Source organism: Engystomops pustulosus, chromosome 5, assembly GCF_040894005.1.
Source record: "Engystomops pustulosus chromosome 5, aEngPut4.maternal, whole genome shotgun sequence".
NCBI lineage: Eukaryota > Metazoa > Chordata > Amphibia > Anura > Leptodactylidae > Engystomops > Engystomops pustulosus.
The window spans coordinates 54160387-54185813 of record NC_092415.1 but is presented as its reverse complement, the minus strand read 5'-3'; the positions used below and the strand labels follow the sequence as shown (position 1 = coordinate 54185813).

General features: G+C 40.3%; 1 protein-coding gene and 1 non-coding gene across 5 annotated transcripts in view; both read right to left on the bottom strand.

Annotated features, from left to right (window-relative positions):
- Window positions 1–381: 381 nt before the first annotated feature.
- LOC140134476 (U6 spliceosomal RNA) lies at window positions 382–486 on the bottom strand. The gene has a single exon (XR_011856303.1). It is a non-coding gene; the product is annotated as a U6 spliceosomal RNA (small nuclear RNA).
- Window positions 487–2207: 1721 nt separating this feature from the next.
- The window catches only part of B4GALT6 (beta-1,4-galactosyltransferase 6), a 59746-nt gene continuing 36526 nt past the window's right edge, over window positions 2208–25427 (bottom strand). For 3 of the 4 annotated variants that reach the window (XM_072152022.1, XM_072152021.1, XM_072152018.1), the window contains exons 3-9: window positions 24693–24806; window positions 23134–23255; window positions 16907–17023; window positions 10158–10345; window positions 8362–8484; window positions 7798–7899; window positions 2208–5896 (exon numbers count right to left, since the gene is read on the bottom strand). In XM_072152022.1, the coding sequence (XP_072008123.1) occupies window positions 5749–5896; window positions 7798–7899; window positions 8362–8484; window positions 10158–10345; window positions 16907–17023; window positions 23134–23255; window positions 24693–24806 (914 nt within the window). In that variant the 3' untranslated portion in view covers window positions 2208–5748. Of the gene's footprint in view, window positions 5897–6897; window positions 6963–7797; window positions 7900–8361; window positions 8485–10157; window positions 10346–16906; window positions 17024–23133; window positions 23256–24692; window positions 24807–25427 lie in introns of all 4 variants that reach the window. The other variant, XM_072152020.1, reaches the window with a different exon arrangement.

Here is a 25427-nt window from a genome sequence, read left to right as displayed (position 1 = left end):
AACGTGAGAACGCACCCTTCAGGTTAGTAGGCCACAAACCAAGTGTCAAATTGTATGATTTTAGAAATTGAAAACCGTCTGATTTTGATCAGCAATTGGTCCGTTTGACCATATCCTGATAAAAACAAGCCCTCATTCAGAAGGTTTAGAGAAATAAATATAAATAATACATTTAGGAACTGTGGTTGGACCTCAACATGTGAAGTAGGATAGTAATAGGGGGTGTATACAGTTTTTTTTTGGTTCAATAAGGTTTTTTATTGCAAGGTTTTATCAAAATTTACAAAAAAAATGAAAAAAAAATGTCACGTCAAAATGTAACATTGAAAACATATACAGACGCACAGAACAACGATCTTGCAGATCCTCATAATTTACCCGAAATATATCGAAGGCTTCACAAATTTACAAATCATCCTTGCACAGGGTCCAAGCTAATCTCCTCTGTATCTTTCCAGTTTTAGTATATGAGCACGGGGTGTATACTGGTTTTGTTGCGACTTACGCAGACACCAAATCGGATTACACACAGACCCCCATCCGCACTAAGGCTTGTCCTGAAAGTCAAGCCTGCCAATACTACGGCATGGTTTGGACAATTTATTATATTTATATTGTGGGCACTCTATGCAAAAGTTATGAATATCCTGGTCCAAGTTTATACTCTCTAGCTACAAGACAGCATTATTAAACCTGTAATGTAACATTGCTACTTAATAAATCCAAATTGTAATGTGTTCCGCATTGTACAATACTTGTCTGCAGTCTACATTTGAGACGTCTAGGGCCAGCATAGGTAAACACATTGATTTTCCCCAGACTGTTCGAAGTACTTACATTTTTTACAACACATTTAGCATTTTTGGGGTTTTAATGAGGGTGTACATTGTCTTTCGCAGTCGGGGTCACGTGACTTATGTGGCTGTGATGTCACACATTGGGGGCTCATTTACTTACCCGGTCCTGTCGCGATCCCTGCTGTGTGTTGTCCGACGAGGATTCTGGTCTGCCGCAATTCACTAAGATTGTGCGTCCAATTTCCTGCATCTGTTACTTCCCCCACTGAGGTCCGCCAAAGTTCACCTTCTTCCTCCCAGTGCAAGTGAGTGCTGATCTTGCGACACAATTTCGTTTTTAAATTCTGCGGTTTGTCCGACGTCCACACCCCCGATTTGTGTCGCATGCAAGCCGGCGCTGATGCGCCACAATTCGATTGTGTGCGCCAAAAACCCGGGGCAATTCAGGGCAAAACAGTAAAAAGTCGGGAAACCCAACGAAAATGCGGTGTTCGGACCCTTAGCAAATGTGCCCCATTGTGTCATTTCCCCTCCAATGCAGACCATGATTAAGCCTTGGAAAGAAATACGAATATACGATTTTACCTGGAGTTCTGTGTATGTTTTTACAGACGCTGTATAAGTCACCCTGTAAATAGCTGGATACGTCTTCAATATACGGATACCCAATTAAATACAACTTCAGGGAGCTGAGAGATCACACAGTCGACACATTTCATTTTACTTTAAGTTTATTATGTAAGAATGTGGAAGAACAGCAAAATAAGACGACCTTCATTGACACATGCAATGCAAAAATTAAAAAATAAAAAGTAGCTTTGATCATGTGTTTAGAGTCTACTACAAATTAAATAGTGTAAGCGTCCCAGTTCACAGACATTATTGCTATTGTACTGGAGAGCAACATTCTCTTCCAAGACCGCATAACCATTAGCCTATTTAATAAGTAATGAACTGTGCCAAATGAAAAGGTAAAAGTTAGATTCGTCATGCCTTTCTTCTAAAACTGCTACTAATTTATAGTATCCCAATATTGAAACAAGACCAAAATAAACAAGGCACAATAAACACTGCCTGGAATTTAGACTTTGCCTGAAGAATGCATTTTGATGGATTCCCGCGATCTGCGGATCTCTGGATCGCTACATACTCATACATTATAAATTCACAGTGCTGCTGTAGTTGTTGTTCTACACCCTAGAGGAAGCCATTTTGGGGCCTGGATCAGAATTCATGGAAATGCAGCATTACTAGGATCCACTGCCTTATAAATTGTCATGTAGTGTTAAGTGATTCAGGTCACAAAATGTCTCAACTAAAGAGACACATTCCCTATAACAGGGAAAAGTCTATGTATAGTTTCACTTCTAACTTCACTCCCATCCCATAAAGAAGGTTTTTTAAAAAAAAAAATTATGTCATTTACACAAAAGTGTTGTGCCGAATTAGAAAAACATGGCTGCCACCTTTCAGAATCAGTGCCACACTTGCCCACAGGATATGGCTGGTATTGCAGGTCAGATACAAAGTAAATCGAGCCGACATGCAGTAACAACAAGCTGCAGACAGATGCACTATGGGTTCTGGAAGAAAGCCTCCATGTTTTATAAAGGTGGATAAATTATTAAAATAGAAAAATCAATGACTTCCTGCTAAGAAACAACTTAAAATGTGAATCTATTATATAAAGGTTTCAGCTGTGTAAAATCATAAAATTATCTAATCGTACCACGCTAGAGGTACAAAGGCCATAACACTGCATTACATCAAATAAAATGGCATCCATCTAGGCAAAACACAAGGCTCACAGTGTAGGGTGGAGATGCGGAATTCAAAAGGGTGCTTCAAAAGGTAAAAACACTCAAATATGTGACAATCTCTTAAGCGCCAATTTTGAGGAGCGTAACAGTTACATGGAGGAGGTCTATGGACAAGGAGAGTCTGCATGGCTGCAGAAGCTGTAGATAACCTAAGGCCTCTTTCACATGGACTGCAGTTTTTAGCATGATAAAAAAAACTGTGGGAAAAGTTTCTAGAAATTCGTGTGCCTAGTGTGTCATAAATACATACAAAAAGTTTGTTTACAAGTTTTTTGTGCTGTGACTGGATTCTAAATAAAAAGGAAATCTTAATAAAGTATTTATACTTTACTCCTGCAGCAAATTCTGCAAAAAGAAAAAAAATGTAAAAAAAATCTGCAAAAAAAAAATCTGTTGTCCTTACCAACCAGGAAACAGTACAGCTTTCTTTTCTTTCATTACTCTCTCTAAGTGAAAGTTTCACTGTGATTGGTTGCTATGTGTTTTTTAGTTTGATATTATAAATCTGACCCCAAGATCCAACCACTCCAAATCTTTCTCTCGCGCCGTGGTCAGTTGGTGTTGTGCCCAATTACAGGGGCAGACATGCTCGGCTCTGACAACTTCTACCCATCCCCTGTCCCAGCACTGTATCAGGCATTGGGACAGGGGACGGGTGGACACACCAGGCGGGCGGAAGTTGTCAGAGCCGAGGAGGCCTGCCCCTGTAAACAATCAGGACTCGCACCGACAGACCGTAGCGCCAGGTAAGGCAAGTACCGGTGTTTTTTTTTCTTTTCTACCCCAGTTACCCCCAAAAACTCTTCTAATAAGCTGCCATATTTCACATCTGGTTTGAAAACGATAGCCAAGTACGCATCAGTAAGGTGGTGCTTGATAAGTTCTTCATGAATAAAGATGAGCAAATGGGTTCTCACAGTCATAGATCACAAAAAATGGGTCATCACCACCATAGATCACAAACAAAAAGATGATAAAATGTACCAAAGATGAATCGTACACTAAGAAAACCCTCATGTCCAAAGCATCCTTATGACCATTTAGTAATACGAATCCCAAATTCCGCAAAAACTTGCTAGTAACAAAACTTATTCCAGAAACAGCACCAATGTTGCCCATAGGCTCTGTCTGGTGTACAGTAGGCCTATCCACAATTCCATCACACCCCATGGATAAGAGTGGCACTTGTCATTAACTCTTACCTTAGGGTGTGTTCACACAGTTTTGCGCCATTGTAATATATTATAAATACACCTCCAAACGAGATCCCATTGAGTATAATGGGACAAAAGTACAAAAATAAAAACTAAACTAAGTGCACATCAATAATAATTAGGAGGCAGTTGAAAACACAAAAATAACACAAAGATACAAATATAAATGGCTACAAATCAGACACAAATCCCGTGAGATAAGTGTCGTCATTTTCAACCCGTGTGAACACACCCATAGGACTGTCTACTATCAATGTGATCATTTCAATAAACTTTGTTTGTTACTCCTCAAAGACATTTTTAACAACTGTCTGTAACTGTACTGGGTATCCTTGATCATTAAAAAAAAAAAAAAAAACTTCTCTGTAGTTGACTACATGGGGTCCAAGCACCTGAATGCAGCAACTAATCCTCGCTGTACGCCAGATATCAAAGCAGCGCTACCAAATACCACCCCATTGTTCGAAGTTTCCCTCCTTAGAGTATTATACAATACTATGAAGGCAATTTGTTTCGCATTCTTCAGTACAAAGTCACAAAAAAAAAAAAATGTTCTGAAATATTTTATTCTCCTTACCTGTAAAATAAAAGACACAGTGACTACAACAAAACTCATAGACCTCCAAAAAATGGAGAATAAAACCAGTATTCTCTGGAGCGTTGCGAATTCTATTGTACTATAGAAAAAAAAAAAAACAATCACCAACACAATATGTCGTTCTTTAACAGAAAAACATATTTTGGCTCATTCTGAGTTTCACACAAAGTAATGTGCTGCAAATAATAATATACAGTATAAAAAAAATGTCGAATAAATTAGCAACCTAAAAACACATCACACACACACACACAAAAATAAAGAAATATTCTTGGCATCGGCTCCCTGACATTTAACACAGTTGGCACAGATATTTTGACAACCTGTATGTATGTATGTATGTTATGATATGTAGCTTTTATGATATATTATACAATAAAGATGCCATAGAATAAATCAATACAACTACAAATGATAGCGGGATCAACTGTACATTCTGCCCCCTGGTGGCCAAGGCTGCATTCGATAAACCCATCACAGCTGCAGAGACAACCATTGGGAGGTGAACCCGCCACAGCAGACTTGTCTAGAAGGCCTTAAGCTCACAAACCATTATAACAGTTTACAGTCATAGCTGGCCATTAATAAGAAACATGTCCTTCATATTACATAAAGCTTAAACAGATTTGTAAAATTCTAAATATTTACATGTTCCTTTTTCATGCAAATGAAGACAAGTCGGTATTAAAAAAAAAATAAAATAATAATAATAGTACAGTTATACAATAAAGACATGCAAAAGGTGTAAAACAGGAGTCATTAAAAACGTTGGAATAACTTTACATCAATCCATGTGTGTATACATAAATGTATCTACACATTATATACACACAAATATAACCAATGTATTTACACAACTCAAAAATGATATATACAGAAACATGTACACCGGTGGAATACAAAAATTAAAAAAAATATATATATATAACAAAATGAAAATTAAAAAAAATAAAAAGGCCTAAAAGAGGAAAACAAAAAGTACAAACAAACAGAACCAAACATAACTGAAGAAGTAGCAGTAGATTGGTGCAAAACTAAGAATTGTGTTCTTCAACTAAACATCACTGCACAGTGGATTGAACGGTGAAAATGTAGAGCATTTGGTGAGACAAGGCTTTTATTATGAGCAGTCTTCTGCTGTAAACATTGATATAGCAGCTGCTGGCTTCAGATGTATGTATGGTCACACATTCAGATAATTGGAATTAGATATCAGTCACTAGTCTTCCATTGGAGGTGGTCCGATCCTTTCTTCCCGATAGTGCTCCTCTGCTGCTCCGGTAGGCGGCGCAATGATTTCTGATAGTGAGCCTCCTCCATTAATAGTCTTTTACTGGAGCCAGCTCCGGCACTAGATTAACCGTGATGTTTTTATACAACTTGTCTATGATGATATTTGGAGCATATATCAAATTATTTAATCCATCAAGGAACTGCCGTTCTTTAGAATATCGCAGCAATTTGTACCTGTTCAGGAGGGGAAAGAGATTGTCATTAATTTGGATTTTACATCACCTTACAGACACCCAATAACTAAGGGATCTAGAAGTTACTAAAGCAAGGGGCTGGAACACAAGATGAGAGGCATTGTATACAAAGGTTAAATGTTCTAGAGCAGGAAAAGCTGATCACATTGTACATGAGCAATTGTAGCATGTTCTAGAGCACAAGCAGCAGATTAGATTGTACATAGTGTCCTATGAGCAATTGTAGCATGTTCTAGAGCACAAGCAGCAGATTAGATTGTACATAGTGTCCTATGAGCAAGTGTAGCATGTTCTATAGCACAAGAAGCAGATTAGATTGTACATAGTGTCCTATGAGCAATTGTAGCATGTTCTAGAGCACAAGCAGCAGATTAGATTGTACATAGTGTCCTATGAGCAATTGTAGCATGTTCTAGAGCACAAGCAGCAGATTAGATTGTACATAGTGTCCTATGAGCAAGTGTAGCATGTTTTAGAGCATGAAAAAATATGCAAAGTTTTCCAGGATGGGATAAGGAAAACCACGCCTCTTTTAGCTACAATGTAAGGAAGCATCCCCCCTAGTGGAGGATCCATGGCTATAAGACTCCACACGCCTACACAGCGGCCTTAATTAGCAGTCTCCATAAGGAGAACTCTTACTCCCTGACCTTAGTCACAAGCCTCTCGCTCAGCCAAACCCAGTTCCCTACGCTGTACTGAGGAGACCCAATCAGGTCCAAATAATGCTGTCTACAGTGTGGAGTCTGTTCCTTCTGGAATAGATACACTGGTTTGATTTTAATCCTGCATCATGTGATAAGGTCTCTTGTAGGTCATGCTTGCTGTCAGGGGAGCTAAAAGAGGTGTGGTTTTCCTTATCCCATCCTGGAAAACTTTGCATATTTTCCCAGAATTCCCTAGTGGAGCGTCCATGGCTATAAGACTCCACATGCCTACATGGTGGCCTTAATCGTCAGTCTCCATAAGGAGAACTCTTACTTCGCGACCTTAGAGCATGAGAAGCAGATCAGATTGTGCATAGTGTCCCATCTGCAGGCAGCAAGCTATAGAACAGGAGAAGATTAGATTGTACAGAGTTTTCTAGCCAGTCAGAATATTATAGAGCAGGGGAAGCAGATCATACAGAGTACAATCGGCAGGCTGCAGGTTATGGAGGAAGAGGGGTTGAGCAAAATGTACATGGTGTCGCATATGCAGGCAACATAGCTATAGAACATGAGGTGAGCAGATTATACTAAATCTATTCCCATATAGCAGTGGTGGCGAACCTATGGCACGGGTGCCAGAGGTGGCACTCCAAGCTCTCTTTAGGGGCACCCTCACCATCACCCCAGCGCAGAAATCGCCAGACAGGACTTAAGGCCTCTTGCAGTTCCAGGCAGCCCAGGACCCTAGAAGGAAGCTACAATGATAATGCAAAATTCCTCTCCTTCTTTCTACTATATTGGTGTCCTTAGGTGCCAATACAATTTAAACCTGTGAAAGAGCAGGGAGTCATAGGTTACTGCTTAAATTGTCGCATTGGCACGTTGCAAAAAATATGTGGGTTTTGTTTGTAGTTTGGGCACTCGGTGTCTAAAAAGGTTTGCCATCACTGCCATATAGTATCTAAACACCTACTCTTTTTATGGTGATGTTTCAAAACTAGGACTGGGACACAGCAATAAAACACTTAAAACAGGATGAGTGTCTGCAGCTGCTCCCGTTTCTATAGACCTGTATAAACAGCAGCTGTAACCTGACCTCTCAGTGAACAGATAACAGTGTTATCTTTGCTTCTCTAGACTCTGCAGGGAATCCTATTGTAGCAGGGAATTGAGAGTAAGTTATCAGATCAAGAGGCAGGGAGGAGAAGGACACAAGTCTAATGATACTTACCGCCCTAAGAACTGCACCTCTCCTCTATGATGATGAGGAATCGATTTGTATTTCCCAAGGTCTCCATCTGGTCTTGAGACATTGAAGCCAGCATAATGCACCCTTAAATCATACAATAAAATTAAAAATTACTGATCCGACCGCTACCACTCGCTGGTCAAAACAAAAAAACGACACAAAAGCAAGGAGCCAGGGGTTTTTTAACACTCAACATTCCCATCTTTTTATCTGCTTTCACCAACTATACAGAGCACAGGCTGCCATTACCATCCCCCGTGTAGGGGAATAAAGACCTGCCTGTGGCCGGACAAGAGAATTTCTGGTACAACTACAATTGCAACATTATAACACCACCCCTCCCCTTAATATAATACAGGATGCCACCAGCTCACTAATGATATACTCTACTAAACAAATGCTACATAGAACAATGACAGATCTGTTCAATCCAGTCATTAAAAGTAATATGGAGATCTGTGTGACGTCTTTGTTCTCATCAATGACAAACTGTACGAGATGAATGAAAGTGGCTTCCAGTTCTCGTCCTTGAGGCAGTGTACTCACCGGTTCCATAAATCGTCGTCTTCACCTCCCCAGCCCCAGAATGCATTGGGAAATCCATTGATCTTCCTAAATTGCTCCACAGTCAAACCACTGACACCACCAAAGAACTCATTGTAGGGCAGACTGAAAGACATGAGAAGATGAGCCTGGTTACTGGGAGGAAACACAACACACGCGCAACCATCTTGTCTACAATTAGTATCATCTACTGTAATTTTACCAGATATCCTTGATATGTAAGGCTCAGAAAGAAATAAAAAGACAGACTCATATCAGAATAGGCACATATAGCATGAAAATACAAAAACATAAAAAAATGAAGTTGTATTTTTGTTTGTAGATTTATTATTCTTGTGTGATGAAAGACAAAGCATTTTCAGTTCTGCTGTGACCTGGAGGTTGTTCAGAAATAAGGAAAATGGGTCTGTGGCTTATGGCATGGGCTTAGCCTGTTTTTCCAGTTCTATGAATTACTGATCTATTGACAAAATCTTTGACAAGTCAAAAGTTGGACTCCAGAGAGGTTGTGGTAATCTTTACATCCTGTAAGTTGAGGGCCTCAATAGATCATCTTTTCCGGGACATTCACAGATGCCCATTCAGATTACCATCTAAAGGGTCAAGTCAACAACATGAACTCGCGTCCTCTTCCCCACAGTACATCCTGTCACCATTGTTCAACAGATGGGAGACAAACCCATACCGAGTGGTCCGCACCATGTAAGGAAACAAGCAGCGTTAACTTCTAACTTTGCAGCTTCTGCAAGTTTGCATAGCAGGAACTATTAGTTATGGATAGTCCTTAGTCCTAGGATGGGTATTCAGACTCACAAACCAGCAGAGTGTAGTTTACTCTTTGTCTTGATTCCATTCTCGCTCTTCTCGCTCCCAAATCAAAAATCTATGTAGGGGAGATTTATCAGAGAGTTTCTGAGACAAAACTGTTCTAGTTGCCCATGGAAACCAATCAGAGCTCAGCATTTGTTTTAGAAATGGCTGTGGGAAAAAGAAAGCCGAGCTCTGATTGGTTACCATGGACAAGTAGAACAGTTATACTCTAAGAGACTTCTGATAAATCTCCCCCTATGAATCAGCCATTCACCATCTGTCCTACTTTGATCCGTGCATTGATGGTCACAAGACTTACCCAAGTCATTCAAAACCATAATCCCATATGTGGCACTAATTTTTATCCACAGGATAGTGGATACATCTCTGATCACTGGGATTTTGATGTGGAACCCAAAGCAATCAAAATAATTGGGGTGCCAGAACACCCCTTGAGTGCTGGTGGACTTTCCAACTTCTCCATCCAGAAGGGGGATAAGCAACCATCACAGACCTAATAATGTTTGGTTTTTATTCAGTTCATAAAAAATAAGCCTGAACTCTTTTTGATGACCTTTATGCTTTGTTTTACGCTTTGAGTGCTGCTAAATACAAGGTCACCATAACATTGCATATGCATAGCTAGTGTCTATCAGTCATTGTTTTGTTTTTTTTAGATAACATGATGAGAGCAATGGATTTCCCCGAATATGATGTGGAAGGAGCCTTGGACATAATAGAAAGTATATGACCGAACTGATTTGCTTATATGTGTCTGTGGTTAAAGGCACAGGCACATATAATTACATACACCCGAGCCTTTCATCAAAGGAGTCCATTGGAAAATCTTCCTGACAAACTCAAGATGGATGGCTCAGGCACAATGTTTGCACAGACATCCAAACACAGAGGGGGAAAAAAGGCTTTATTTTATCATTTATGGGTAAAAAATAAAGAAAATGACTTACATGTACATGTATTTGTCAAGTTTTTCAGCAAAGTGACGGGGCATTTCCCCACATCCATAATAATTTCTATCGTTTTCAGGAATGTGATCCACATCATGGAAAATTACACAGTCCCATTTTCGATCCTTCATTGCTTCTTTGAACCCAACATTAAACAACATGGCTCGATTGAATGTCTGCGTACCGGCCTGGAAACAAAGAAAAACCTCTTACAAAACACTGCATGGGGCAACGTGTGCAATGAGGACATCGGCATTTTCATTTACTCCTGGTTCCTGCAATAGCTACAACACACCATATAGCAAGTTACTTTCTATATTTTGTAACCACATCACTTGCAGTTAATGTCACTGGGTAGCGGATGTGGTATTCATTACCCGAATATGGTGACACTGGCTGTGACATCACTATTATCATTGTATTAGATAGTGATAGGATTAGGATCATGGTGGTGTCACCGCTTCACTAACTATTGGGTGTGATACTACTTCATAATAATAATATTCATAATAATATGAACAATAATTCACACGTGTTCTAGGACCAAAATGCCCACAACACTACATGTTACATGTGAATCTGAACGTAGACAACATCTGCTTTCTCCCTTCAAATTTATCAAGAAGATTTTACCCATTAAACTGTTATTATGCAAGTGAAATATCAAATATTAATGTTAGATTGATTCATAAAAAATTGGATTTCCTTGTAAACAAAGAATCCTAAAATCACCCGAGCTCCATGTACATGCAATGTTTAGCACAGTGACTGCTAAGCAGAAGTTAAAACTAAAATAGCACGAAATCTTCCTTCCTTTTAAGTGTGGAAGTGTAGGAAGCGCAGTGCTGGCGCCCTTCCAGGAGGCTTCCCTCTACAGGGCAGCACAGAGAGGGCTCGGATGTCACACTTCCCAGTATAAGTGACTCTTCCTGAGCTCACTCTAATACCGGAAGAGGTATCAGGACTCGGCATTGTGACATGTGAGACCTTGGTGGAGAAGCTGTGCCACATGTCCCAGTAGGACGTCACTAAGGATAGCAGAGAAGAGGTGAATAGTTACTAGGGAAACATGGCACAAACAATTGTGGGAAGAGAATCTGCTTAAAAAGGAAATGTGTATTTAAGATTTCACAACAGTGGAGGCCAATAATCAGCTGTAGTCAATGAATATGTGCAATCCAGAATTAGGATAGTACCCAACATTAATTTACCTGACACGACTATTAATACGCCCCCGGTATGTATTAGCAAGAGCCCATCCCAGAAACTCAGGGCTAGAATACTACTCCTTACATTGGGGGTCATTTACCATTAGGCTGGCTCCTTGGGACACTGGCTTTGGCCCTTTAGTACTTACGCTGTAATTGTTACTCGGGATTTTCTTTTGTCAAAAAGTCTCCATAAGGCATATACGCCATCCGAGGACTGGAGTGACTATGACTTATTTCAAAAGTCCACTAGCACTAGCAGTAGTTCTAGATTAACAGCAGATTAATGAAGTGCCAGAAACAGGCCTGTGCAACTTCCCAAAAATCCTATATGTGACTTTTTATCCCCAAAAAGACCGACATAACCAATGATAAATAACCCCCATTTTGTCTAACTCAAATGCGAAGAGGACCACTTCAGCCCCATAGTTACCTTGAGGTATTTGTTAGTTAAGAAGAGGATGTTACATTTGTACAGTCTATCAATGCAATGCACCTCAGTAACGTTCTCCTGTCATGTAGCTATCCCCCTGCACTATGTAGCACTTGGTTATATTCTCCTCCTCTCCAACATCTTACACCTAACCAACCACCCCCCTCTAATGCAGATCCTGCCAGGACCAATGTGGCACTGCACATGAAAGCCAAATTATTGATATCCTGTAAACCTAGTGGTCATATAAAATAAGGCTTGTCCTTGTTGGCATGTCCGCCTTAACAATTCACTAAAAATTAGTCCTACAAGTACGATCACATATGAAGGCAATCAAAGACCATTCTAGAAGCCATGATCAGTATCAACTATTTTAAGTTATCCCCTATCTATCCCAGCGGTGGCGAACCTTTTAGAGAACGAGTGTCCAACTCCAAAGCCTATGTAATCATTGCAAAGTGCCAACATGGACGGCTATTGAGCCTAAAATTACCGACAATCCCACTCCATAAGGTACATTTAATACTGCCACTTGATGACCAGTACTAAAATACTACCATGCTGATAATAAACAGACCACTAAAGAAAGAGCAACATCACCAATTATATCACAAAGCAGGAGCAAGTACAGAGAGGGACCCTGCCGCCACACAGAGAGGGACCCTGCCGCCACACAGAGAGGGACCCTGCCGCCACACAGAGAGGGACCCTGCCGCCACACAGAGAGGGACCCTGCCGCCACACAGAGAGGGACCCTGCCGCCACACAGAGAGGGACCCTGGAAATTGCAGAGCACAACGCTCAGCTATCTCTGACACCTCTATAAACAGTGTACGATGGGTGAAGCCGTGCTTGGCATTTTCCGGCTCACAGGCCTATCTTGCCACTTCCCCCCTTAGTGAGAGCGGTACTCCTGTTCCCCTGTTCGGGGTGCGGGTTCACAAGAGGGACTCTCACCAATCAGCTTGTTATCCGATAGGAGATAACGGTAATAGTTGGTACAAGTCATGCATGATCCACTGAAGTAAGGAACAAGCAAATGAGTTTTCCCAGAGTGGGAAAAGGCAAAAACTAAGCTTCCAGTGCTTTCTTAAATAAAGAACAGCTCCCTCCACATAAGTGGCTGCCTTTCAAGAAGTCTAGTGATATGGAATAATATGAGCTAGCACTGGGGGCCTAGTTTTCCATTTCCTACTCCTATTCTTTGCTAATTCCTTACCCAGAATCCCCAGTGGAGCATGCATGGTCTTAAGGGGTCCGTGTGCCTGAATTGGTAAATGCAAAAGGCCGTCTCTGTTTGGAGAAGAATTGCCATGTCCTACGTCTTTGGCCTCTCACCTATCCAATTAGTTCATGCACAATACCGACATGATGTAGTAATATAGAAACTGTGCCGTGTAACACTAGGTGTTAGGGCTTCTTTATAGTCACACATTGATGTATGAGGACATTGTTATTTTTTCAGACCTGTAAAACTTACTTACATATTCCTTACCCATATTTATAGTTGGTATATTTACCAGTAGATGGCACTGCAAACAAGGACTTTAGCTATTTGTTCCGTGACCTATCAGGCTATACTTGAATCTGAACAGGTTAATATCTACTATACACAGAATTACGCCTACACTCATAAAACACAGCAAGAGCCAGTAAGCCACAGAGCAGGAGGTTTTTATGAGACTGGCCTTAGCTGTGTAGGAAGGTGTATGCCTGGGAGCTATAAGATTTGTGTACCATTTTGCTTTGTGCTGTATAAATAAAAATTTTTGTAAGCCGCCAAGAGATAAGAACTTCCAAAAGAACTATAAATACTGGAGGTTACCCCATTGTTCATTGTGGATGGGACTTTAAGAGATGATTATTGTGATGATTATTGCATTGAGGAAGGGAGGATTATTATTGAAGGGAACCTGGCATTGGGAAGGTCGTTTTTGTCTGATGACAGGTTCCAATAGCTTACCCATGTGGATTTAAAAAAATGCCTGGAATTCGGACTAGAGTCAATTCTTATAAAAAGTTTATTCACATCACCTTTACTGGAATTCGTTATCGGGTAAAAATGACAGGTTCCTTTTAAAGGGGGTTTTCCCAAGAACAGAAAATCAGGGCTACTTCCAGCGCCACATATGTGTAATATCTCAGCCCCTGTAGCCCCCACCTTTTTCACCCGTAGCTATAATTTGCATATGTAGGCTAAAATTTTAAATATAATTATGGAGGATGTCCCACATTTAAAAGCTATCCCCTTTCCACAGATCTCCAATATAAACTGGGAACTCCTCCTTTAAGGCTCAAATAGACTTTACCATAATCATTAGGGCGTTAATGAAGGTTACATGGAACTTTCACAAGTATTGCTGATAATCACATCTAGGTTTTCCATAATGAGTCAATGACACATGACGTGTTGTCACAATGAAGTCACATATCTGGGCACAACTACAGCTTTCAGCATATATTACAAACAAAAAGCAGAGTCACAACTTCACAAAGTCACCAAACCTGGAGGGCTGAAACTTCAGACTAGAAGCCAAACACAGAGAACCTGTCTCACAGCATAAACCAGTCTAAGGAGAACACAAAGAGCCTGCCCGTAACTATGTCACCTTTACACTAAGGTTCCCAGCTCTCATCCCTCAACTTCCTTCTCGGAAAGTATGAAACAAAAGCAAAAATGACAATGGATATAGAGAGAGGCTGGTGACAAGTAACAAACGTGACCGTGGAGACAAAACAATGCCACAAAGGGAGACTAATAATCTAATAATAATCTGTACTCTACAGATGCGATTTATTCTTTAAAGGAAATCTAACATCAGGATAAAGGATTGTAAACCAAGCTCACTGACCTACCAGTGTGTGCCCCCTCTGGCAGGATCTGCTCTTTTTTAGCTTCTTATGGCCTCGGTTTACGAAAAAAAAGCTTTTAAGATGATGCAAATGAGCCTATGGGGCTCCATGCTTTATAGGTGTTAAGCCTGCAGCCTTCCGGGCTTATTTGCATAACATTGAAAGCCTTATTTTCTTTTCTTATGCCCTTGTTTTTAAGAAAAAAAGAGCCGATTGTGCCACAAAGGGCACACACCAGTATGTCAGTATGCTTGGTTTACAATCCTTCATCCTGGTGGTAGATGTCCTTGAACCTTGGTGGTAGGCAGCTCACAGATTAATGGATAACAGCACAAAACACTCATGAGGATTTCGACAAAATGCTCATTTTCACTTCCCTGCAGAGCACACTATATAAAGCATCTATACTGCCTCTCGCATTTCCATTTTGTCAACTGTACGCAAAATGGCGAAAAAGTGGCAATTCGGAAATTTGGCCAAGTTAAAGCATATATGTGGTTTTAATAATATATTTCTTGCTTTACGATTAGTGTGATCCTTACAAAAGTAACTAGAAATTTGTTGACTTAATCCTGCACTTTGCTGGATGTTGGACCTTACGGGGTTTTTTTCTACATAGAAAACTATCCTACATCAACCAAAGATTTCAAGCAGACACCTCACCATTTACGACTCCCCTTAGTTTACACCCAATCAAATCAACACAAAGCTTTGCCCTGACCCGATGGTGTAGGAAATCTCTGGCCCCCGATTCAGACTTTTCCAGTCAGTTCACACTTGCTGAAAACCTATGCCCAGGGTTTTATTAATAATCAAACCCTTATAAACCATCTACAATCCAGCATTTCCATGCTAGGAGTTCCTAGAGCGGCTGTGACAGACTTGTGTTTATACTTGGCAAACATTCTAAGGAGGTGGAGATACAAACACAAGTTTTAACCAATGAACAGGCAGGAGGTGTGGCCCAGACTATGTCAGACTTCCTGCAGGAACTGGAGTTCAACTGTAGTTATTGATCACAGTTTTAGCCTAAAGGGACAAAGCTAAAATGGCCAAGACACAAAATCTGATTAAAATAAATAGCACGTAACATTACAATGGAGACAGCGCCCTGCAAATCAGTTTTAATGTGCTTACATTTTACATTAAAAATGTTGCAGTAACATTAAATATTCATAAAATCATCTAATATTCAGATCGTAAATGTAGTGTAGTGTAAAAGGTGAAATAAGGAAAAAAGCTATTTTTTTTTTATTTTAGACAGTATAAGGCCAATTCAGGACAGTGTCATGCTGATGAGAGGCCGCCATTGCCTCCTAATGAAAGGCACTTTCTTATCAGTCTCTCCCTTTTATATGTTACTACAATGACAAATAGTCCCCATATTAACCCTGTGTTACACACCTCCTCCAGATAATGGTCAAAAAAACAAAAACCATCCCCACAATACTAATGCATACATTCCTATTATGGCAAAATACACCAAGATCAAATGGGTACAGTGAAAGGCCCCATGCGCACAACCATGTGCTTCAACCGGACCAGAACCGCTTCTCAATAGAGATGACAGCTCGGGTTCAACCGCGTGACCAAGATGTTTGGCTGCTCTGCCGGCAATCCGGAACAATTGATGCCCCTTGCTACTGCCCATGGCCATGATTGACCAACCACAGGTTCTGGGGGGGTTCATAGGAACCGCCTTATCCAATCAGTGGCTTCTTCTGACGTCACATGTCTGTGGGAGCCACAAGATAAATACGAGTACACACCTTTGAAAAGATAATCAGCAAAGCACATGGATCAGAGCCTAGAAAGTAAAGATACCGCAGACACGTAAGGATAATAGTGGATACGTTTGTTCAGCCTAAATCCTTTAGCAATTTCCAAGCTTAACTTTGAAATTCACTTGATTCACTTGATTCACTTTGGACTGCCGCCTTCACTTTTCTTGTACTTTTCCATATCTTATACATGGGGAGAAACTTATAACTTGCTTCTTCATATTCACCAATCTGTGAATATACAAGGGGTCCCCTACTTAAAAACACCCAACTTACAGACAACCCCTAGTTACAAACGGCCCTCTGGATGTTGGCAATTTACTGTACTTTAGCCTTAGACTACAATAAACACCTATATTATTTATCAGAGGAGTCTACAATGAAGCTTTATTGTTAATCCTGGTTCTTATGACAACCCAACATTTTTAAAATCCAATTGTCACAGAATTTGGACCAGTACATCATGAATCTTACCTGCTCGATGACATAGAAGGAGAACTCTAAGCGCTGCCTCTGTAGCATAGGGATGAGGTGCCTGAAGAAGATAGGTAGGTGTTCATGGCGATTTCGGAATGGAATAAGAATTGCCACCTGTAATTATATGAAAAAAACTGAATAACTCCAAGTTTAATACAGAGCGTAACACTTAGATTAGTTTGGACTTTCAAATCAACACACAAAAGCCTGTTTAGCTTTAATCTGGGGCAAAATAAAAACGGAAATAAGTAGACATTTTCATAAAATGGGCATTAACCGAGATGAGGTCCCGGGGGGGGGGAAGCATTAAAAACCAAAAAAAAAAAAAAACAACCCTATACCGTCTCTGGCACCACTCTTCACCTCCTGCCTATGTCTGCAAGGCTCAAAAGTGACGCTGTCTCGACATCCACACAGCTGCTGCAGCAGCAGTTACAGGCTGTAGCATGTGAGTGCCTTTGAGACCAGTGATCCACAGAGGCAGGCGGTGATTGTCGCAACACGCTGAACTGGAGCAGCAGAGAGGGCATTAGTTATTTTTATAAAGAGGGAGGGGCTACATTTAAAAAAAACAGATCCCAAAGAAATCCTAATAAAACATGTTACAACATTTATTACCTTCCCTCTTCTTAGATCATGATATAATAAAGTTTTATAGTTTAGCTTTTAACCTGGTAAAAGAATCTGCTGTTTGGATTACTGCCATACAACACTGGGGTCCTGCACGAAGTTTGTCAGCTTCTCCCATGTCTGTGTGGATCCTCTCCCAAACTACAAAGACCTACTGATAGGGAACTGTAAACGTGAGCTCCTCCGGGGACAGTGAGTGATAACTAGGTCTAGAGAGCGCCACAAGCTATGTTATGCTATTCAGAACAAGAAAAATTACCTGATCTCTTCCTTGTTCTGTGGTTGGCGAAAAAGTGGTCAAATCTCAGGTTATTCCTAAGATTACTGTCTGAGGTTGGAAATTATATGAAAGGTTTTAAAGGTTCTCCCATAGCGAGAAGGCAGAGAATTACTGTTCTAATAGCAACTGTATACAAAGCCACATGCCCAGTATTTCGGCAACACAGATAATCCGTTCAGCATGAGCTTGTCAAACTATTCCATGAATGTGTCTTTGAAGAATGAGGACTCATCACTCTGCCTTGTGCTTTCCCATAAGGCAATTATGAAAATATGTAATAAGTGGTAAAAGAAGATGAACTGCAGGTGACAAGAGCATGGAGTGACATAACATAAGATGGGACATATGACCCAGTTTTAGGTTGTAGACTTCCTTATGCCACAACAAAGTGACTACATACATACATGAGGGTTGGCCAAACTCTAGCTGGACACCCGTTCCCCATTAGCCAATGTATATATGGCTTCAAAAACCCCATCCTAGAATGAATATTCTCAGATGAGGTCCTGCTCCGTACTATAAAGACTATGTATTAAGATCATCAAACCCTTTTTCTTAGTCTTTTTTAATTTACATTTTTCCCCTGCCTGTGACACTTTTTGATAAAAAGAGAATGAATGACGTTTTGGCAAACAGGGGGACCGGAAGGTTTATATTTGTAATGAATTACATGCAAATCGCCCCAATACGCAGTAAATTGAGACCCTAACAGTCCAATGGAATAAATTTGAGAAACAACTCTCCTCCAGAATATATCCAGAATATACTACACTCCAACCATTTTTATCTCTACAATGGCAGTCTTGCCTCCATGCTGTCCGTGTAGGAATACTACACCATGGACTCAATTATTAATCAATGGGATCAGTCAGGTACTGCGACAGTACCGAGCACAGACACAGTGTTTTGACTTCCACTATAAACAGAAGCTACTAAGTAGATCTAAGCTTTATCACCAGGGGAGCAAAGGCTCCACATGTATAGTAACTCTGCCTTGTACCCGTATGTAGGATTATATACATGATAGAGAAGGTTACACTGTGTGTTAGGATCTGTGGCTTTTGCACAAAAGACAACACACAACAATATCAAAACGCAAATGAGGTTCAATACTCAATTTTGTGAGAAAAAGCTTAAAGAAAATCTACCATTAAAATGAAACATGAAAAACCAGGGACGCTTACTCATACATCCAGGCACTGTGACTGTGGTAATTTTATTATATTTGTTATCCCTGGCCTCCTTCCTTCTGGAATAAACTTTTACAATTATGCGAATGAGCCTGATGGTCTCTTGTGGGCGTTTCCCACCAGATCGCCATGACAGGATGTCTTTTCACTTGTTGTTACAATAAGCAGAGCAGGTCTCCCCTCTCCCTGCACACACCAACAGCGCATCGAAAAAGCCTGTGAAGCTGCAGCACTCAGGGGCTGTGGAAACACCCACCAGAGCCCCTCGAGCTCATTAGAATAATTGTAAAAGTTGATTTTAGAAAGGAGGCGGCCATGGATAACAAATATAAGAAGATTACCACAGTCACGGTGCCCCAACCTATAACCAAGTGTACTTCAATTATCCATGCATGATTTTGATGGTAGGCTTCCTTTAAATATTTCAGCTTGAGATTCACATGCATTCACATGTGGAGTATTTAAACATATCCCTGAAAAGCAGGCATTGTTATTGCGTTTGGCTGCTTTAAAGGCATTTTCAATATTGCTGGAAGCGTATGCAGCTTTGTTAACATTGGGACACAGCTGCATGCACTTCCAACAATGGAGAAAAACTCTTTCAAAAGCAGCCAAACACATGGTAACATGTTAAAAAAAAAACCATGCATTTCAGATGCACTCATTTCTGGCATGCACTTAAAAATACATCCAAAAACTCTGCATGTAGGATTCCCCTTTCTCTACTGAAAATTCAGACTATACCTCTAAACAAAATGCAATATTAAAAAAAAAAAAAAAAAAAAGTTATCCTAAAATTTTAAAGACCACGTTTTTGATTGTCTCAGGCAGAGGGAGTGGGAGGTGGACAAGATGTGCTACTGTACAGTGTAAAAGCCAATGAAGCCAGAGCATCGAGGTGCTTAGGCAAGACCCCCAGAGCCCTTCTGGTTCAAATTTAGAAGGAAGGCGGCCATGGATAACAAATATTAGAAGATTACCAAAGTCCCAATGCCTGTATCTATGAGTAAGTGTCCGTGGTTTATCATCCTTGATTTTGATAATTTATTTTCTAGAAATTAGATTCTATTATGAAGACTTCCATTAATTTGGGTCTCTTGAGTCAATATCACTAAACAGACAACCACACCGTGCAGGCTACACAGAAAATGACCCTATTAACTACAGCTAAAACCAGATGTTAATATTCACTAAACATTAGCTGGAAAAGCCACGAAAAAACAGATCTGCGTTTTAAATAATCCATTTTATGCCCATGACTGTGACATCAAAAATCAGATTAAAGCAAAGACGGATCAAATACTTAGACTAAAACCTTGCCTGGATTATTAGAGAGGAATATGACAGATAATCGGGAAATTGTGTAAAGGCAATTTTTTCTCTCACAAAATGCACAGCCGAAACAATAGCGCTAAATCCAGATACTAACAAAAGACTTGTCCGAGGATCTGAAGTGTGGACATCACATATACACTATAGCCTGCCTCTGCTTACAGGACAGAGGCAATGCCCAGCTTATGTACAAGGGAAGTTATGGAGGTTTGTTCTAAACTTGGACTTTGAATGTCAGCAGGCCTTACAAAATTTACAAAATCCAACCAGCACTGGTACAAAACAAAAATTGTGTCTGAAGTTACAAAATGTACTTTTTCTGACTTATAGCTTTTTGTACGATATTAAAGATAAGAATCTCATCTTTACAATCAATGGGATTGTAGTTCTGTTTGGGATCAGGCGATAAAGGCATTATGGGACACATGGATAATATGATTTTTAACTTCCTATAGCTCCAGTTCTGTAGCTCCACAAGCCTGATGCAATGTAAAGAGGAGATTTGTATATGTTATGTACTACCAAAAACATTGTTCTGCTGTACAATGGAGACCAAGATACGGGTATCTGAACCTACGTTCTCATACAGCCTGAAAAAGCGACTCTTCTCTGCTCATTTGCATAGGAATTTGTACAGATGAACAGGACATTTCGTACCCCGACTTTAGAGCTGAATGGTGGGGCAGCCCCTTTCACCAATTTTGTCCAGGAAGCCAGAAATATTATAAGCAAACAAAAAACACAAACTTATATGAGAAACGTCAGAGAAACAACTAACAATAGATCTTTAGGAAAAAACTATTTTCTGAAAGGGTCCCTGAACACAATATAATAGTTGGCTAAAGTGACATATTATATATATATATAATATATATAATATATATATATATAATATATATATATAAATAAAAGCACCAGGTCAGCAGAAAAGTTTACAAAGAAAACTACTTTGCTGCAGGAAATCTTCTTTATTGCCTTGTGAGCTGGAATATACACTCACCGGCCACTTTATTAGGTACACCTGTCCAACTGCTCATTAACACTTAATTTCTAATCAGCCAATCACATGGCGGCAACTCAGTGCATTTAGGCATGTACACATGGTCAAGACAATCTCCTGCAGTTCAAACCGAGCATCAGTATGGGGAAGAAAGCTGATTTGAGTGCCTTTGAACGTGGCATGGTTGTTGGTGCCAGAAGGGCTGGTCTGAGTATTTCAGAAACTGCTGATCTACTGGGATTTTCACGCACAACCATCTCTAGGGTTTACAGAGAATGGTCCGAAAAAGAAAAAACATCCAGTGAGCGGCAGTTCTGTGGGCGGAAATGCCTTGTTGATGCCAGAGGTCAGAGTAGAATGGGCAGACTGGTTCGAGCTGATAGAAAGGCAACAGTGACTCAAATTGCCACCCGTTACAACCAAGGTAGGCAGAAGAGCATCTCTGAACGCACAGTACGTCGAACTTTGAGGCAGATGGGTTACAGCAGCAGAAGACCACACCGGTGTCATGGTGTGGGGAATATTTTCTTGGCACTCTTTGGGCCCCTTGGTACCAATTGAGCATCGTTGCAACGCCACAGCCTACCTGAGTATTGTTGCTGACCATGTCCATCCCTTTATGACCACAATGTACCCAACATCTGATGGCTACTTTCAGCAGGATAATGCGCCATGTCATAAAGCTGGAATCATCTCAGACTGGTTTCTTGAACATGACAATGAGTTCACTGTACTCAAATGGCCTCCACAGTCACCAGATCTCAATCCAATAGAGCATCTTTGGGATGTGGTGGAACGGGAGATTCGCATCATGGATGTGCAGCCGACAAATCTGCGGCAACTGTGTGATGCCATCATGTCAATATGGACCAAAATCTCTGAGGAATGCTTCCAGCACTTTGTTGAATCTATTCCACGAAGAATTGAGGCAGTTCTGAAGGCAAAAGGGGGTCCAACCCGTTACTAGCATGGTGTACCTAATAAAGTGGCCGGTGAGTGTATATTGGTATATAGTAAATGCATGTCCATATTAGACATTTCTAGTGGGTTTACATAAAAAACATTTTATTAAAAGGACAACTGTCATGGCGATTTGGGACCCTAAAGGCCCCCCTCCCCCAGTTCTTTTAGACTGTGGTTTACAGGTGGTTTTTACAGGTGAACAGCACATTTCATGCCCTGGGTTTAGAGGTGTAAAAGCTGGTGACAAGCTCCTTTTAATAGGGAAAGCCCAGTATACATGTGGAACAAAATGGCTTTCGTCTGAATAATTGTATTTGGACAAACGCGATCTGATCTGAGTTTTCTCAACTTCCCTATGTAAAAGGTAAACATGTAGACAAATGATAAAGTCACCATTGTTCTCTCTCCATTCAGCTCTAACACTATAAAGAGACTCCAACACAAAGTGCACGGATTGTGCCCATAGGATTTACTGAGCATTGTGATGGGTTACTATAGGTTCTATACACGTGGTTCATATAGAATAGCACAGTAACAAACGACCTGTACTTTGCCCTTGTCCATAACTTACTTAGTCACTTCCACATATTTCCAGAATACTGAAGTATATCACCTATTACGATACTATACAAACATTCATCCTCTGTACAATGTGACACGTAAACCTTTCTTTCCATTACACTTTGCAGGCCTTGGCCATAAAATGAAGTGTTTGCTTAATGCAAGCACTTGTGTGGGTGGGCATATTGACAACATTTACTTTCTTGATGCATTGTAGTGCGCTTATCTTTTGTATGATATTAGTCGCCACTTTTACAGGTAATCTCACCTTCCAGCGAGGAGTGCAGTCTGTAGGTTTCCAGTGACCGCCTGGTCCTATATCCATGTCAGAAAATTGCTGGTGGATTTCTTCTAATGTAATCTCACTCATATTGATATCTATAGGGCCACCTACAAAAAAGAACAATCACAATGAATATTAGCTTGTTTTAGCTTGTATTAAAATTTTACACCTTGGGTTGGTGCTCTTAAAAATAAGGGTCACTTAAAGTTAGGCCAATATAAATGTATGCTTCTACTGTATATACTGCTCCTTCCCTGACAAGAAGGGCAAAAAGAAGTTGTCATTGGCTGATGTGCAGTGACGGGATCAATATGCAGAGAGTCCACACAGAGGAAAGGGTGATTAATTTTGTGTCCACCAGCATTAAACATTATTATGTGAGCGACAAGTAAAAAGGTTAATAATAAACACTGCTAACCCTTCATGGGATAAACAATGACTTGGATGGTGAATGGTGGGGCAGCCCCTTTCACCAGTTATGTTCAGGAAGTCAGAAGTATTCTAAGCAAACAAAAAATACACAAGCTTATATGAGGAACGTCGGGGGAACAACTAACAATATATCTTTAGGAGAAAAGTATTTCCTGAAAGGGTCCCTGAACACAATATAATAGTTGGCTAGTGTGATTGTAAGTATATGCAAAAGTACAAGGTCAGCAGAAAAGTTTACAACGTTTGGAAGAAAAAACCTTTGCTGCAGGAATTCTTTATTGCCTTTTGAGCTGGAATATCTATTGGTTTACAGTAAACACATGACCATGTTGGACTTTTTTAATGGGTATTAATTTTTTTTTATTATTATTAAAAGGACAACAGTCTCAGCGATTACTTATGGACTGGTGGTTTAGTGCCCCAAATCGCCCTTTCGCTATTCCTTCTGTGCCCGCTATTAATATAGAAAACCTTTATACTTGCCTCATTCCAGAGCTCCCTGTGCCAATGCATCTGGTGGACTATACCCCGGCTTCACCTTGCACAATGAAGCTGGGCTGTACCGCTCCGGCTTCATTGAATCACTATGCAGGCGCGTGAAGTTTAGTGTTCCGGATTTCCCTGACAGTAGGCTGTACCTCTCTAAGAATAGCCTCCCTACCAGAACATTAATGGGGCATATAAATATAGATATAAAACTGCAGATGATGTTGTGTTTAGCTAACACCTTGGTAGCTCTGTAACCCCATTGTTTTGTTGATTCGTGCGGACACATAAGAGCCCTCAAATCAGAGATGGAAGCCATATTATTTTTATTATTAACAAAGTGACTGAAGCCGAGTATAAAAAAAACAAAAGATAGAGCCATAAGTTCTTCTCAGGCGTAAAATGTCAAAAGTGATTATGGGGTTTCTTTTTTGTTGCAGTTTTTTTAATTGTTATTTATTTCACATTAGTGACTTGAACCTATTGCGGTGCCCATGAGAAGATTCTTGCTTTTATATACTATGGGTGCCCAGTTTTAAAAGACAGCTTGAGCCCTTGAGACATAAAGGCCACATGAATTTGCAGTTACAATGTGCATCCAAACCAGAGGTCAAGACAATACATACGCATAAAAGGCAGCTTCTCAGGACATGGAAGATGTGGAGAGATTGTGAAGTTTTCTGGGAGATACATGGTTGACTGTGCAGTGAAATCTGTAGAGTTTGTACCATCTGGATAATCTGTGTGGGGGGGAAACAAATTTAAAATTAATAGAAGAAAACAGTCCATAGCAGCAGCACCCTCCACCCAAAGGCCATGTGTAACGTCACACTAACACATGAGCATATAAGAATCGTACACTATTCGTGTCCATAGGAAAACCCAAACAGAAAATCATTGCAAAACAGCAGAAAATGCTACACTTGCATTGTACATTGTCAGATGAATAGAAGCTATAGTCACATTGCGCTTATATGATCCGTTCAACGTATATACTGAATGTATCCATAGAGATATACAGGAATCCTTTTTGCCTCGGCTTGACCAGTATACCTGGGATCGTGCAGGAAACATAGGATGGAAATATTACGTCATTCCACCTGCTGCCTCCTACTGAGTGACATTTACCACCAGTAGTCACCATAATAGCCTGCGGGGGACAATGGTGGGACCATTGAGTACCGGTATATATGCAGACATCCTGGACATCAGCAGCAGCTGCTTTAAAAGGAGGAACCAGAGGACACATACAACTCAGTTAAGGAAAAATACTTAAAATAAAAATCCGCACTGGCAGAAGAGAAAAGTAGTAACAAATTTTATTTAATCCACAATTCATTAAAATAAAAAAAAAAAGTGAG